General features: G+C 31.9%; 3 protein-coding genes and 1 long non-coding RNA gene across 5 annotated transcripts; 3 read left to right on the top strand and 1 right to left on the bottom strand.

The window, feature by feature from the left end:
* Positions 1-3: 3 nt before the first annotated feature.
* LOC109596841 (actin-related protein 3) lies at positions 4-1,957 on the bottom strand. The gene is made up of 6 exons (XM_020012434.2): positions 1,787-1,957; positions 1,549-1,729; positions 1,182-1,496; positions 512-1,048; positions 376-459; positions 4-318 (listed from the first exon to the last, which is right to left on the bottom strand). Exons 1-6 carry the CDS (start codon positions 1,828-1,830, stop codon positions 223-225), a joined length of 1,257 nt encoding a protein of 418 aa, XP_019867993.2. The 5' UTR covers positions 1,831-1,957; the 3' UTR covers positions 4-222.
* Positions 1,958-2,516: 559 nt separating this feature from the next.
* Positions 2,517-5,335, top strand: LOC109596802 (WD repeat-containing protein 75). Its single transcript, XM_049963549.1, has 10 exons — positions 2,517-2,692; positions 2,742-2,946; positions 3,003-3,262; positions 3,315-3,834; positions 3,889-4,073; positions 4,125-4,282; positions 4,341-4,706; positions 4,764-4,897; positions 4,953-5,129; positions 5,184-5,335. The coding sequence occupies exons 1-10, from the start codon at positions 2,619-2,621 to the stop codon at positions 5,289-5,291; spliced, it is 2,187 nt and encodes a 728-aa protein (XP_049819506.1). The 5' UTR covers positions 2,517-2,618; the 3' UTR covers positions 5,292-5,335.
* Positions 5,336-6,086: 751 nt separating this feature from the next.
* LOC109596847 (clustered mitochondria protein homolog) lies at positions 6,087-13,041 on the top strand. 2 transcript variants are annotated; one of them, XM_049963548.1, is made up of 19 exons: positions 6,106-6,427; positions 6,909-6,962; positions 7,014-7,150; positions 7,489-7,804; positions 7,863-7,993; positions 8,051-8,187; positions 8,239-8,468; positions 8,524-8,855; positions 9,354-9,566; positions 9,622-9,796; positions 9,852-10,220; positions 10,275-10,480; positions 10,531-10,737; positions 10,799-10,897; positions 10,952-11,569; positions 11,623-11,748; positions 11,851-12,066; positions 12,149-12,357; positions 12,417-13,041. In XM_049963548.1, the coding sequence occupies exons 1-19, from the start codon at positions 6,316-6,318 to the stop codon at positions 12,517-12,519; spliced, it is 3,990 nt and encodes a 1,329-aa protein (XP_049819505.1). In that variant the 5' UTR covers positions 6,106-6,315; the 3' UTR covers positions 12,520-13,041. The 2 variants fall into 2 exon arrangements, with proteins under 2 accessions (XP_019868001.2, XP_049819505.1); XM_020012442.2 differs by having other exon boundaries at positions 6,087-6,427; positions 9,852-10,480.
* A 60-nt stretch (positions 13,042-13,101) lies between these two features.
* Positions 13,102-13,933, top strand: LOC126264571 (uncharacterized). Its single transcript, XR_007547259.1, has 2 exons — positions 13,102-13,430; positions 13,565-13,933. It is a non-coding gene; the product is annotated as an uncharacterized LOC126264571 (long non-coding RNA).
* Positions 13,934-13,953: the final 20 nt, after the last annotated feature.

A 13,953-nucleotide genomic window follows, 5' to 3' on the forward strand; every position in this document is an offset into this window, starting at 1 on the left:
AAATATGTGTAATTATTTATTTCGTTTTCAATTTGAGGGTAACAAATGTTTTAAAATGAAATATTGTAACAATCTGTCTTGAAGATAAATGCTGTATAATATAAAAAAGTTAAAAAAATGCGTTATTTATTCGAAGTTATCTAAAATTATAAATTTGATTAGACTCAATAATTAACATTTAGGTATATATAAAAAATATAATAAAACTATTTTACAATAAAATTATGTCATTGTACCAAATACTGGATTATGTCTGCAAATACTGGGACCATGTTCTTCATATGCGGCTTTCGTGTGACAAACTGTATAAAATTCCGGCTAAAACAATGAGTATAATTAACATATTTAATAGGGATTATTTAAATATTTTCATACCGTTGACGCTAACATACTGCCACCAAACCAAACGGCGTATCTTTGCATATGATGAGTTACAACATTGACATCAATAGGTTTAGGCTAAAATAATTAAATTTAATAACACAACTGACACTATATTCTTGAAATATACCTTAAGTTTGCCCCCGCCCAAAGTTTCACTCAATTTAAGCCTAGCATTAACCGTGTGCTTGATATCCCTTCCCAACCTTCTGCCAAAGTCCTTAAACATTGTAGAACCCCCAGACAAAACGATATTATTATACAATGGCCTCCTAACATCAATGGGACAATTTTGAATAACATCATCGACGATTGTAGAAAGAGGAATAGTGAAATCTGGATTGGCGAATTCCGGATGGAAGAAGATTTCTGGTCCTAAAAACCTCTCATAACCAACGTCCACGCTGAACGGTTGTTTGGTCACCGAATTCACGCCATCATATTTCTTCATCCACTTGGATGGATCAGTATCATATTTAGCGAACTCCTTCGCGATATCCGGACATATGTAACAGTGACGCTCTTTTATCGCCTTTGCGGTTTCCAGCGACTGTTCCGGTGGGATTCCTATTTCACGTTCACGCAGCAATGATTGGATAAAGTAGGTGATGTTGCGGCCTGCGATCGGAATGTGTTTTATGCAGCTTCCAATGACATAGCCTTCTGCCTGAATTAATTAATACATGCATTGATTTGTTGATTGAGAAAATTAAAATGTTAAAAAAGAAAATGTTTTCTAAATCATTTTTGTTATTAATTATAAAAATTATACAAATAGAACTAAAAAAATAAATACTTACAACTGGTATAACATGAGTGACACCATCTCCACTGTCAATAACAATGCCAGTTAATGTTCTCTCTTCAATTGATCGGCCTACCCAACTGGCAGCCAAAGCCAAAACAGCTTGCACAGCGATGTACAGGCCAGGAACATTGAATGATTCAAACATAATTTCGGCGGTGTATTCCCGGTTTTCGGGTGTGTTTAGCGGTGGTTCCGTCAATAAGAAATGGTGATCTTCTGGCTCAGCCCTCAAATATTTAAAAATACATTGTTCTAGGAATTTTTCCATCAAATCCCAGTCTTCAACAAGTCCATGCCGGACTGGGTACTAAAATTTAATTGTTAAAGAACTGTTTAGTAAAGTGCAGTCGTAATTGTACCTTGACAGAGTATCCGGTGGCGTCGAAGGCGGCATCGCCGATGAAAAAGTCCAGATCTTCCACACCTTTTCCCAAACGGCGGGAAGATTGATCGCCAACCTTCGCGGACTCTTTTATGGCTATTGCGGATGGTATTATGAATTGGGGCTCCTTGTTGCCCGCAAACCCCAGTTTCGTGTAACTGCACAAATAAGACAATGAATCATACGAGGAAACTAGGTTAGATTTTGAAATTTACCCGGTGCCCACATCTATAACACAAGCTGGGAGTCTTCCGGTCATTTTCACGAGGGATTCAGTGGATGTAATTTGTTATTTTAATTTATAAATTCAGCAAACTAAATAAACCACACCTAATGACAGATTATCACAACACCTCCTCTACGGCTGTTACCACTACGCGTGCGCAAAAGATTTTATTATTTATTTGTCATATTTGTTGTAGAAAAAAAATTATACAAACATTGATATAGATTTAATGCGTAGATATACAGAAGGAAAACTGAAAAATGGCAAATCTCAATTACAAAAGTGGTACGTCAGTTTTTTAAATTAATTATTTATATCTCTCTTATACATGAAAAATAATGAAAATAATGATAACCGTTAATAAGTATGAGAACAAATGATGTTTTGTTGTAATATATATAAAAAGTTATTAAAAAAAGTAAATATTTAACCTTAGATAATGTGTCTCTGATTTAACATTCAAAAATGATAATTTCCGATTATACTAGTGGTACAATAGGTTTTCTATGGGTTTTCTATGGTATTTTGCAGGGGGGGCCAAGCGAATAGGGACGGAGGGGCAACAGCCGATCATGGACGTTCGGAATCGCCGGAAAGGCACGACCTTTTTATCTCGGGATAAGTTAGGGATTTATAATATTTGATTTTATAAATTGGTAGTAAAAATTCCCCCATAGGTTTTCTATGTGTTGTCGTGGTTTGTGTTACAGAACACCAACAATATAAATTTAAAAAACCCACGTGTTCAACATAACCTAACTTTTTATGATTGTTGTATATTTGATTGTTTAGACAAGTGTGTGATTTTTAATAAGAACAATATGTCGATGAATGTTAATTTCAAAGGTGGCGGCTCTGTTGTAAAGAGAAAGCCAGTTTTTTCTAGAGATGGAGAGTAAGTGACAGATTTTGTTTAATTATTGAAATTAATCATTAATTTTTAGAAACGTGTTTGTATCTTGGAAGAACTCCATCCTGGAATACAGTACGAAAACAGGCAAACTTTTGTACGAATATAAAGGTTCTACTGATCAAATAGTAGGCTTCGGATATCACACATATGAATCTTTTGATTGTATTATTGCTTGTTCAACTTCAGGACAAATTCATATATGGAAAACAATTACACATTTTAAATTATATGAAAAGGTATTTACAGTACAATCAATTTCAATATTTAATGTAAAATTAATTTTTTTTTGTAGAAAATTAAAAAAAGAATCAAGGACTTTTTTATTATTACATCAACCGACACTGAACTTACTGCCTTGATATCCTACATAAACCAAGATGGATTACAATTTGCCATTGCTGACATTAAATCAAACACCATAAATGATATAAAGTTGAATATAAATTTTGATTATTATAGAATTGACATTGGAGGTGAAAATACATATATGGCAGTAATCCAGCAAAATTACCTTTATTTTGTTTTATTAAAAAACCCAGATAATGTTTACAGGTATGTATGTGTAACAATCTAGGGCATAGAAATGTTAATAAAATTGTTTCAGGAGTTACATTAATATGAAGAGAAAATTTAAATGTATTGCATGTCATCCATATGAACAAGCCATACTAACTGGTGATACCACAGGAAGAACGATAATTTGGCAAAATATGATTGATAGAAAACCAACACAAACAGTGTTTCACTGGCATACTTTGCCGGTAAAATGCGTAACATTTTCAACCTCTGGAAGTTACTTTTATAGTGGAGGAAAAGAGTGTGTGTTAGTTAAATGGAATGTCAATAATATAGATGATAGAAGATTTTTACCAAGAATTCCAGCCACAATTGAACAAATTTCTGTTTCAAGTAATAATTTATTTGTGGCAGTGAGCACAAGAGATAATGCAATAAGAATTTTGGACACCAGAATGAATCAAATAAGTTTGATTCAACATCTTGTCATAGGAGAACAATTTAGTACAGGTATTGTGTATGATCCCAGAACTAGGTCATTAATCATGAATGGTAATGTTGGACACATTCAATTTTATTCACCTCTGGATAAAACCCTGATGTACAATGTAAGTTTAATAGAAAATCCAAACATTCACATGTGATAAATTGCTTTTTTTTAGTTGGATATAGTGGGACAAAATAAAATTACAAGTGAAAGAGGTTTATCACTTAAAAACATAGAAGTTAAAAAGGTTGCTATCAGTAAATGTGGTTTTTGGTTGGCCACAGTGGAAGAAAGAATTGAAAATTGTTTGCATGATGAAATTAGACTTAAATTTTGGAAATTTGATGACGAAAAGCAGAAGTAAGTAACAGTTATTAAAATATTAATAGAAATAAACCATTTTAATTTTAGATTTGAACTGAATACATCCATAGAATATCCACATGAAAATGCAGTCACCAACTTATTATTTCAACCAATTAAGAACAACACAAACTTAAAATGTGTTACTGTAAGTAAGGATAAGAAATTTAAAGTCTGGCAATTGGTGGACCATTCTACAGTCTACAGTAAGTAATTAGAAACTACATTATTTTGAATTGAACATTTTATTTTTTAATTTTGCAGGAACAGGAGTAGCTTGGAAATGTTATGGAATAGGATTTTATAGAGATTTACCTTGCACTGGTTTATCATTTTCCATAGATGGTTCTTTAATGTCAACAGGGTTTGGTTCTATTGTAACTGTATGGTTACCAGACACATGCGATTTAAAATGCAGCCTGTTACACCCTGACTATAGAGAAGACATAACTTTTGTAGAGTTTGGGAAAGCTAGTGATTGTCATTTATTGGTGGCAACTAGTTCAAATCATATAAATGTGTGGAGTTTGTTGAGTTTATCTTTAATATGGACTGTGTCAATAAATGTTACTTTATTGGTGGCCGACACTATGACAACCCAAATGGCTGTTGTATGTAAAAAAAGAAAAGGTATAAACACCAACAATTAAACATGAATTATCTCACATACATTTTGTAAATTTTCAGTTATTGTATTTAAACCAGGATCCTCAGCAGCTCTTTACAAAAGTAAAAAACTTAACTATATTGTTACTGCTGGATTTGTACCAAATAAATATTGGAGTGAAAAGTCATCATTGTATTTTATAGATGATAGAAATGTAAGTTATTAAATCATTTCTTTATTTAATTGTATAATTAATTAATTAATTACAGGAACTCTTTTGTCTAAGTAATGAAGAGGATATAGATTCATCTTATAATGATAAAATTGAGCCTAGTGAGGAATCATTATTTAATAAAATGCAACCAAGTAAACAAACCATTAAACCATCCCTACAACCAACTAAACATTTGTTTGAGAAAGACAGGAATCACAAAGATATTAAATCAGTAATATATTTCTATGGAGTATTTATGACAAATAATTTCTATGTATTTTTTCAGTACCTGGATGTCCCTGCACATACAATGGCACCTGTGAGATTTATGTGTAAACTATTGTTAAGTTCACTTGTACTTCAAAAAGATTCTGTTCCAGAAAATGACATATAAAATTGTTTAAAACTTGTATATACAATACAATATTGTTTTATAAACAGTTTTTTATTAAGAAATTATTAAAATTACAACAGATATTTTATTTTTACATATCAATTTACTTACTTTTATATGTAATGCAGCAATTAAATCAAAATTGTGGGGTTTATAAATATTCTTTTTTTCATTGACTAATTGGAGGGTCTAATTGAGTGAATATGCCTAAGATTTAAAGAATTCCAAAACGTTTTATATATATACCAATTTGTTTTCCACTGATAGTACTAGTTATCAGTAGATAAGACAATGATTTATAACCTTAGTAAGAGATAAAAATTGTTAAGTAAATAAATTTTAGTGGCCATTTTAAAATTGTAACTTGTACCAACCTTAAGTCTTCAAAGTTAGATGAACTAATGTTACAAAAGTTTTATATGATTTGAACTCTGTGAATTCCGTGTTTGTCAATTTGACATTTAAATAAACTAATATTTATATAGGTAAAACAAAAAATCTTTTGGAAGACTTCTTAGAAAAATTAATCTGTACGAATTTAATTAATAACGTTCTAATGACACGAGAAAAATTAGATAAATGCATTTTAAAAAGGTGTTTGTTTGAACAATCCTAGAAAAAAACATTGTCCTCCAGATTATATAACCTAAAACAGGTAAGTAATGACAAAATTCAAGTTACGGTCCAACAACAATTCACAAGTACAAGTTATGCGGACTGTATGATTTAAATTTAAAATTGTTAATGGATTAATTCACCGAAAGAGTCACGGTCCAAAATACATTCCGTTGCAACACTTGTGCGATAAGAACCAATATTATTTGTTGTCCGCTTTGTTCGCATTGTGTTGGGAGATTATCGATAGAGGGGGGTTATTTCAGAAGCACGTGTTAAGATGTTCAGGTCGCTGTAAATTGATGAACGTTGTAATTTCGGTTTTGGAAATAAGTTTATTGTGTTTTTCTCGTTACACACAGAGGAGACCCCCGTAATTCGGAAGTGACAATTTTCAATTATCGGCAAGATGGCTCTTGGTGCGGTTGTGAATGAATCCGAAAATGAGACGAACACCAAAAATCTCACTGGAGGCAGTGAAAAGATAAATAACTCCCCGACCACGGACATCGAGGGTGCAGGTTCGTAATTTACTTTTCTAATTAATCGTACTTTAGTACTTAAACCGGATAATTATCGTATATGTTACGTAACACCTACAATAAGTCATTTCAATTGAATTTTATGTACCTGAATGTAATATTTTAACGTTTTTGTATTTAAAAATAATCATAATTTAATCATTAAGTGAACCTTGCCTCTTATGTAAACCAATATTTCATAGGAGTGGAACATTTATGTCAAAGAGGTTATTAAGCAATACCTTAATTAAATCACATGCCAAGAAACAATTATTTTTGTTTTTATGTGGTTTACAATATATATATATATATATATATATATATATATATATATATATTGAAGCAATTTACATAATTAATTTGATTTTTAAGGTTAATTATTGATCCTCGTGTTTAAATTTTCGGATATGCCGGTATTATGATAAATAAACAATAAACATTACTTACCTGATGATCTAATAAGACTAAATTTCAATTTTAGATAATGAAAAACTCAATAAAGAAACAACTTTGCAAAATGGGCATGCCGAAGGAGGTAACAATTTATCTTTCAATTAGTTACTGTAATTAATATTAATAATTTTAGCAAAATTATCAAAGGACGCTGAAGAGAAAGAAAAGGACGAAAGTGAAGAGAAAAATAAGGATGAGGTAGTGTTCATTCAGGATGTTGGATTTACTGTAAAGATTGTAAGTCCAGGAGCTGAGCCTTTTGATATTCAGGTAAAGTATTCTTATAAATCAGTATCTTAAAATTCTATAACTGTTAAACAAGTAAATGATCCATTCATTCATGTATCATGTATTGAAAGTTACTTTTAATATTAGTAACTACTTAATAAAATATTTAGAAGAGAAAAAATATTCTTACTAATAAAACTTGTTATTGTAAGTTTATATTTGAATACTGTTTATAAATAAGTGGATATATTTATTGTTATAGATATTAATATTATTCTTTACAAAGTAATTTAATATTTATGTTACTTGATATTCATACCATACACAGATTATTTATTTATCACTTTACAAAGATAAGACAGTAAGATTTTGATTTTCAGGTATCCAGCATGGAACTGGTACAAGAGATTCACCAACTCTTAATGGACAGAGAAGATACCTGCCACAGAACCTGCTTCTCACTACAATTGGATGGCAACACTTTGGACAATTTTGCAGAACTTAAAAACATTGAAGGTTTAAAAGAAGACTCAGTCATCAAAGTTGTGGAAGAACCATACACCATGCGTGAGGCTAGAATTCACGTCAGACATGTGAGAGACTTGCTTAAGTCTCTGGACCCAGCTGACGCCTACAATGGTAGTGAATGCAACTCATTGAGCTTCCTGAATATTGTTACTCAAGGTGATATTTTGGGTAAGATATTGGTAAATTTGTGTTGACACTTGGGTCAATTGGTACATTTAAATTTCAGAGAAGAAAAAATCTCGTCCTGAAAGTGTGGACTGCACTCCACCTGAATACATCATGCCTGACAGCAAAGAGAGACCATTGACAGCCCTTCAGCCTCAACTAAAAGACCAAAAAATGCCACAATGTGTGAAAGTATATAATTCATTTTATTCATAATTATCCTCGTTAATTCAATGAAACATTTCATAGGTGTTAACAACATCACCTTGGAATCCACCACCTGGACATCGTAAGATACATGGTGATTTAATGTATCTATATGTGGTAACATTAGAAGATAAACACTATCACATATCAGCCTGTTCAAGAGGTTTTTACATCAACCAGTAGGTAGAATTTAATTAGGTTTACCACTTTATTCATTGTAAATTTTATAGATCATCCACTGAAGAATTCAACCCTAAGCCATCATCTCCTAGTCACTTGTGCCATTCTCTCATTGAACTTTTGAACCAAATATCACCGCAATTTAAAAGAAACTTTAGCATCCTTCAAAAGAAACGTAACCAACGTCATCCATTTGAACGAGTCGCCACCCCTTATCAGTTATACGCTTGGACTGCCCCCACTATGGAACACACCATTGATGCCATTAGGGCTGAGGACAGTAAGTAAACACCTAAGTACCAGGTGTTCATTTTATTTTATGCAAATGCTTTCAGCCTTTTCCTCAAAGCTGGGCTATGAGGAACACATACCAGGTCAAACGAGAGATTGGAATGAGGAACTCCAAACGACTCGCGAATTACCCAGAAAAACACTGCCTGAACGTCTATTACGCGAACGTGCTATATTTAAAGTGCACAGCGATTTTGTTGCGGCCGCAACACGTGGTGCTGTTGCAGTCATCGACGGCAATGTGATGGCCATTAATCCTGGTGAAGAGGCCAAAATGCAGATGTTTATCTGGAATAACATATTCTTTTCTCTTGGTTTTGATGTACGCGACCACTACAAGGAACTGGGTGGAGATGCTGCCGCATTTGTAGCGCCGGTATGTTGTTTTATTCCTTATTTGATGTCACTTTCACAAAAGTTGGGTGAATCCCCCAAACCTTTCTATTTTCATATCCTTTATTTGTTTTCAGCTATTAAAATAATGAAGTATGTTGTTTTATTCATCACTATTAATTACTGAAAATAACGAAGTTAATGTCACTTTCAAATCAAAACCCTTTTAGTGCTTTATAGACTTCCCTTTATCCTTTATTTGTTTCTAGCTATCAGTATAATAATTTTAAAAGACAACACATTTTTGAATTTATTCAGTTATGTCACATTAATTTAATGTTTTAAGGCAAAATATAGGTTTTTATCATGGTTAATTAACAAATCGTTTCATACGTATTCTTTTAAATTATATATATTTTTTAAAGGTAATAATGTATATTGTATATAATATATAATACATAATAGATAATATACAATATAAGTTTAATAATTGACGCCATTTGCAAACATCCAGAGTACTTGAGTTTGTTTATTCTTTTAGCGTAACGATATACAAGGTGTACGTGTTTATAGTGCGGTGGATCTTCCTGGGCTTTACACCTTGGGAACTGTGGTAATTGATTATAGAGGTTATAGAGTTACAGCCCAATCAATTATCCCCGGAATTTTAGAACGTGAACAAGAACAGTCTGTAGTTTATGGATCAATTGATTTTGGAAAAACTGTTTTATCTCATCCGAAATACTTGGACCTGGTATAATTTAGATTACATTAAATTATATTTTTTTTTAACGTTATGATAATTTTAGTTAAACAAGGCTGGTCAACAATTAAAAATTTTACCTCATCATGTATTAAATGATAAGGAGGAATCTATTGAGCTGTGTTCTAGTGTTGAATGCAAAGGTATAATTGGAAATGATGGCCGTCACTACATTTTAGATTTGCTCAGGACTTTCCCACCAGACGTTAATTTCCTTAAACGTAAGACAACTAATGTTTTAAATGTAATCTAATTAATTGCTTATGCAATTTTTAGTTGAGGGCGAGGACCTAAGCAAAGATGTGAAAGCTCTAGGTTTTCCAATTGAACACAAACATAAACTGTGTTGCCTTCGTCAAGAATTAATAGACAGTTTCGTTGATGCACGTTATATGATGTTTATTAAGTACGCAGCGTACCGCCTACAACTGTTAAATATGATCAAAAATGAAGACAAAACTAAGGGTATTGAAAATGGGTCAGAAAAAGTTGAAGTACCTGAGCCTGTAGGCAAATCTTCAGACGAAGATAAGGAAAAAGTAGACAACAAGGAAAAGGAAGAGGAAGAAAAGAAGAAGAGCCAAATACAAGAGGACGAAGCCAAAAAGATTGTTGAGAGCATAAAAGATGGCACCAAAGCAGAATGTAAGGATAAAATTCCGTTTTTAAAAATTTTAAATAATAATCGGTTGTTTATAGTGGAGGAAAGTACTAAAAACATAGTGAAGACTGCTGCTGCAGCTGTTGGGTCTCTAAAGGAAACCGAATTTGATATTCGGTTTAATCCGGACGTTTACTCGCCCGGAATTAAGCACTGTGAAAGTAGTGACCCACCACTAGCAAAGCAAAAACAATTAGTCAAAGATGCAGCTGAATTCTTGTTAACTGTTCAAATTCCCACTTTTGTAAGTTATCAACACTTGATTTAAAAAAAAGTAATAGCACATATTTCTAGATACGTGATTGTCTGGACCATTCATCTGCTCCCATGGACGGAGTCACGTTGTCTGAGGCGATGCACAATAGAGGAATTAACATAAGATATTTGGGAAAGGTTGCCAATTTACTGTCGAAAGTTAAGCAGCTAGAGTATTTACATAGCATCGCTGTGGCTGAATTAATCTTACGTTCGGCCAAACATATTTTCACCACGTATCTTCAAGTACGTCAACAAGTTAAATATATTAATCATTATTTGTAAATTATTATTATTATTATTTTAGGGCTGTGAAATGATGAATTTATCTGTTGCTATAGCACACTTTTTGAATTGCTTCCTGTTTTCTGGTGCTGTACCAAACCCATTGCAGGGTGTGGATGAGGTATACTTCTTCAATTAAAGCCACAAACCACAATTAACACTTTTTATCCCACAGTTCCAGGGTAGGAACAACAAGAAACGCAATAAAAGGCGGGGCAGGGCAAATCCCCTTTCTTGCAACGATAATAACGAGTGGGCCACCCTTACAACAAAAATTCTTTGGAACCAACTGAAGACAGAACTGAAGGGTTACTTCGATTATGATCTACAAACAATCGAAATCGACTCAACCATTGAGACCTACAACTTACAAAAGGTGTCCCTGTTGCGGTCGTTCTGTCTAAAAACCGGCATCCAGATTATTTTAAGAGACTACAATTTCGAATCAAAGAACAAACTCATATTTTATGAGGAGGACGTCCTCAATATTTTCCCCATTGTCAAACACATCAATCCAAGAGCCACAGACGCGTACAACTTCTACACAACAGGCCAAACAAAAATCCAGCAAGGGTATCTTAAAGATGGATATGAGCTTATTAGTGAGGCTCTAAACTTGCTCAATAACGTCTATGGGGCCATGCACCCAGAAATAGCTCAGTGCTTAAGAATGATTGCCCGTTTGAATTATATTATGGGTGACCATGCAGAAGCAATGGCATATCAACAAAAGGCTGTGCTAATGTCCGAACGTGTCAATGGTATCGATCATCCATACACGATCACTGAATATGTAAGTTGAGTTTAGTGTGTTTTTTTTACGTTTTAATTGTGATTACATTTTAGGCTCATCTGGCGTTGTATTGTTTCGCTAATAGTCAGGTCAGTACAGCCCTCAAGCTCTTATATAGGGCGAGATATTTGGCCGTCATAGTCTGCGGGGAGAATCACCCTGAGGTTGCCCTACTTGATGTAAGTAAAACTATTGAATAACTATTTTTAACCTTAATAATTCAAATATAATTTGATTAATTAAAAGTACAAAATTAAATTAAATATTTTGTTTATTTTTAGAGCAATATCAGTTTAATATTACATGCTGTTGGAGAGTATGAATTGTCACTGAGGTTTTTGGAAAAAGCCTTAGCCTTAAATATCAAATATTATGGTGGTAAATCTCTTAAAGTTGCAGTCAGTTTCCATTTGGTAGCTAGGACCCAAAGCTGCATGGGAAACTTTAGATCTGCACTCAACAATGAAAAAGAAGCCTATGCTATCTACAAACAACAGGTAATAATACTGATCCTTAATATTAAATTCCACTTTGTTGTGGAAGAACAATAAATAAATATTTTTATCTAATGTTCATTAGTTGGGTGAGAATCATGAAAAAACCAAAGAGTCGTCAGAATGCCTGAAACATTTGACGCAACAAGCTGTGGTTCTACAAAAGAAAATGAATGAAATTTACACTGGAAAGAATGGTGCATCACTGCCTCCAATACAAATCCAACCACCTTCCATGGGTTCTGTTTTAGACATGCTGAATGTAATTAATGGAATATTGTTTGTGCAAATAAGGTAAGATTACAAATGATTTTACATTACTTATAATCTAAATATTTGTTGCCTTTTTTCAGTCAAGAGGATATCGAAAATTTTAAGGCTGAAATCGAAAAGAGACAGAATGAGGAATCAGAAGATTCAGAAAAGAAAACACCTGAAGCTATTGAAAGCCACTAGTAAATTCTTTCTATTTTCATGTTACAAATTAAATTTTAGAATATTGTTAGAAATTTGTAGTAATTGAAATTAATTGTAATTTCTTAGATATCGCAGCAACATGCGCCACACATACTAGTCAATTTTAAACATTTATATATTTTTTATATATATAAATTAGTATTAATATGTTTTCTTCAATTTTAGACTGAATATTAAATAGATTATTTTGTTTATATAAGAATCTTTTTAATCGAATTCCTATAATTTTTCACGGGCTAGTTATGTTCATTTTTAAAGGTACATACTATTGTAGACAATAAGAATGTTGCATGTTGCTGGAAAAGAAATACAACTTTTATATGTTACTTTTGCACATGCTTTACTGAAGTGCATTTTTCTATATTATCTAGTTGTTTTTTGTAATCAAAATTTTGTTATTAGTAAATAAACTTGATTACAATTTTTGACTAATTTTTACAGAAATTTTATTATGTTATGTAATAAATACAACAAATACCAAATATATTTATTTTTATTTTATTTGACAGAGGTTTAAATTAATTTATTGGAATGTCTCATTCATGTGATCCGCTTAATTATTATGATAAGAGTAATTAAAATTATTAATTCATTCATTCATTCCAGCTTTATTATGTAAATTATGCATTTAAATACATATATTTACATAATGCATCTTTCTTGAAATATCAAGGTTCCAATCTATTACACAATACATTGCTTAATTCTGGTTCTTTGGTAATATTATTATTTTGTCTACATCTGTGCAAACTCGGAAATATGTTTTTATCTACTATATTAGTTTTCTTCGTGTTTCTAAACAACGCTGAACTATATCCAGTGAGAAAGGAGGACGCGGTACAATTAACAAATTATGAAGCTAAAATAAATTCTGATGGATATGAATATAAGTATGATTATTTTTTTATTTGTGTATAACTATTATTTGTTTAGTATATATGGGAATTAGAAAGTAAATATAATTTGATTTAATATTGAATGAGCCAAAAGAATAGATTAAATTATATGAATACAATTGTTTTAGATATCACACTGATAATGGTATAATTATCAAAGAAAAAGGTACATTCAAAGATATTAATGGACAAGCAGTACCAATAGTAACAGGACATTACTTAATTGTACACCCAGAGATAGGTAAAATTCATGCAGTTGTATACAAGGTCGACGAAAAAGGATTGAAACTACAGTTTAAAATAGGATCCGAAACTGATGATAAAATTGACACATGCGTTTATGCAACACTTTGTGGTGGTGTAGGATAAAATAAATACCACAAAAAATTATACCACTTATTTGATTTTAATTGGCAATATATGATTTATAATCTTATTTTATATTTAATGTAATAGATGTATGCTTGTATTTTTAATAAAAGTAATATTAATATTTATTACTATTATTATTATTATT

Source organism: Aethina tumida, chromosome 2 (genome assembly GCF_024364675.1).
Source record: "Aethina tumida isolate Nest 87 chromosome 2, icAetTumi1.1, whole genome shotgun sequence".
Lineage (NCBI taxonomy): Eukaryota > Metazoa > Arthropoda > Insecta > Coleoptera > Nitidulidae > Aethina > Aethina tumida.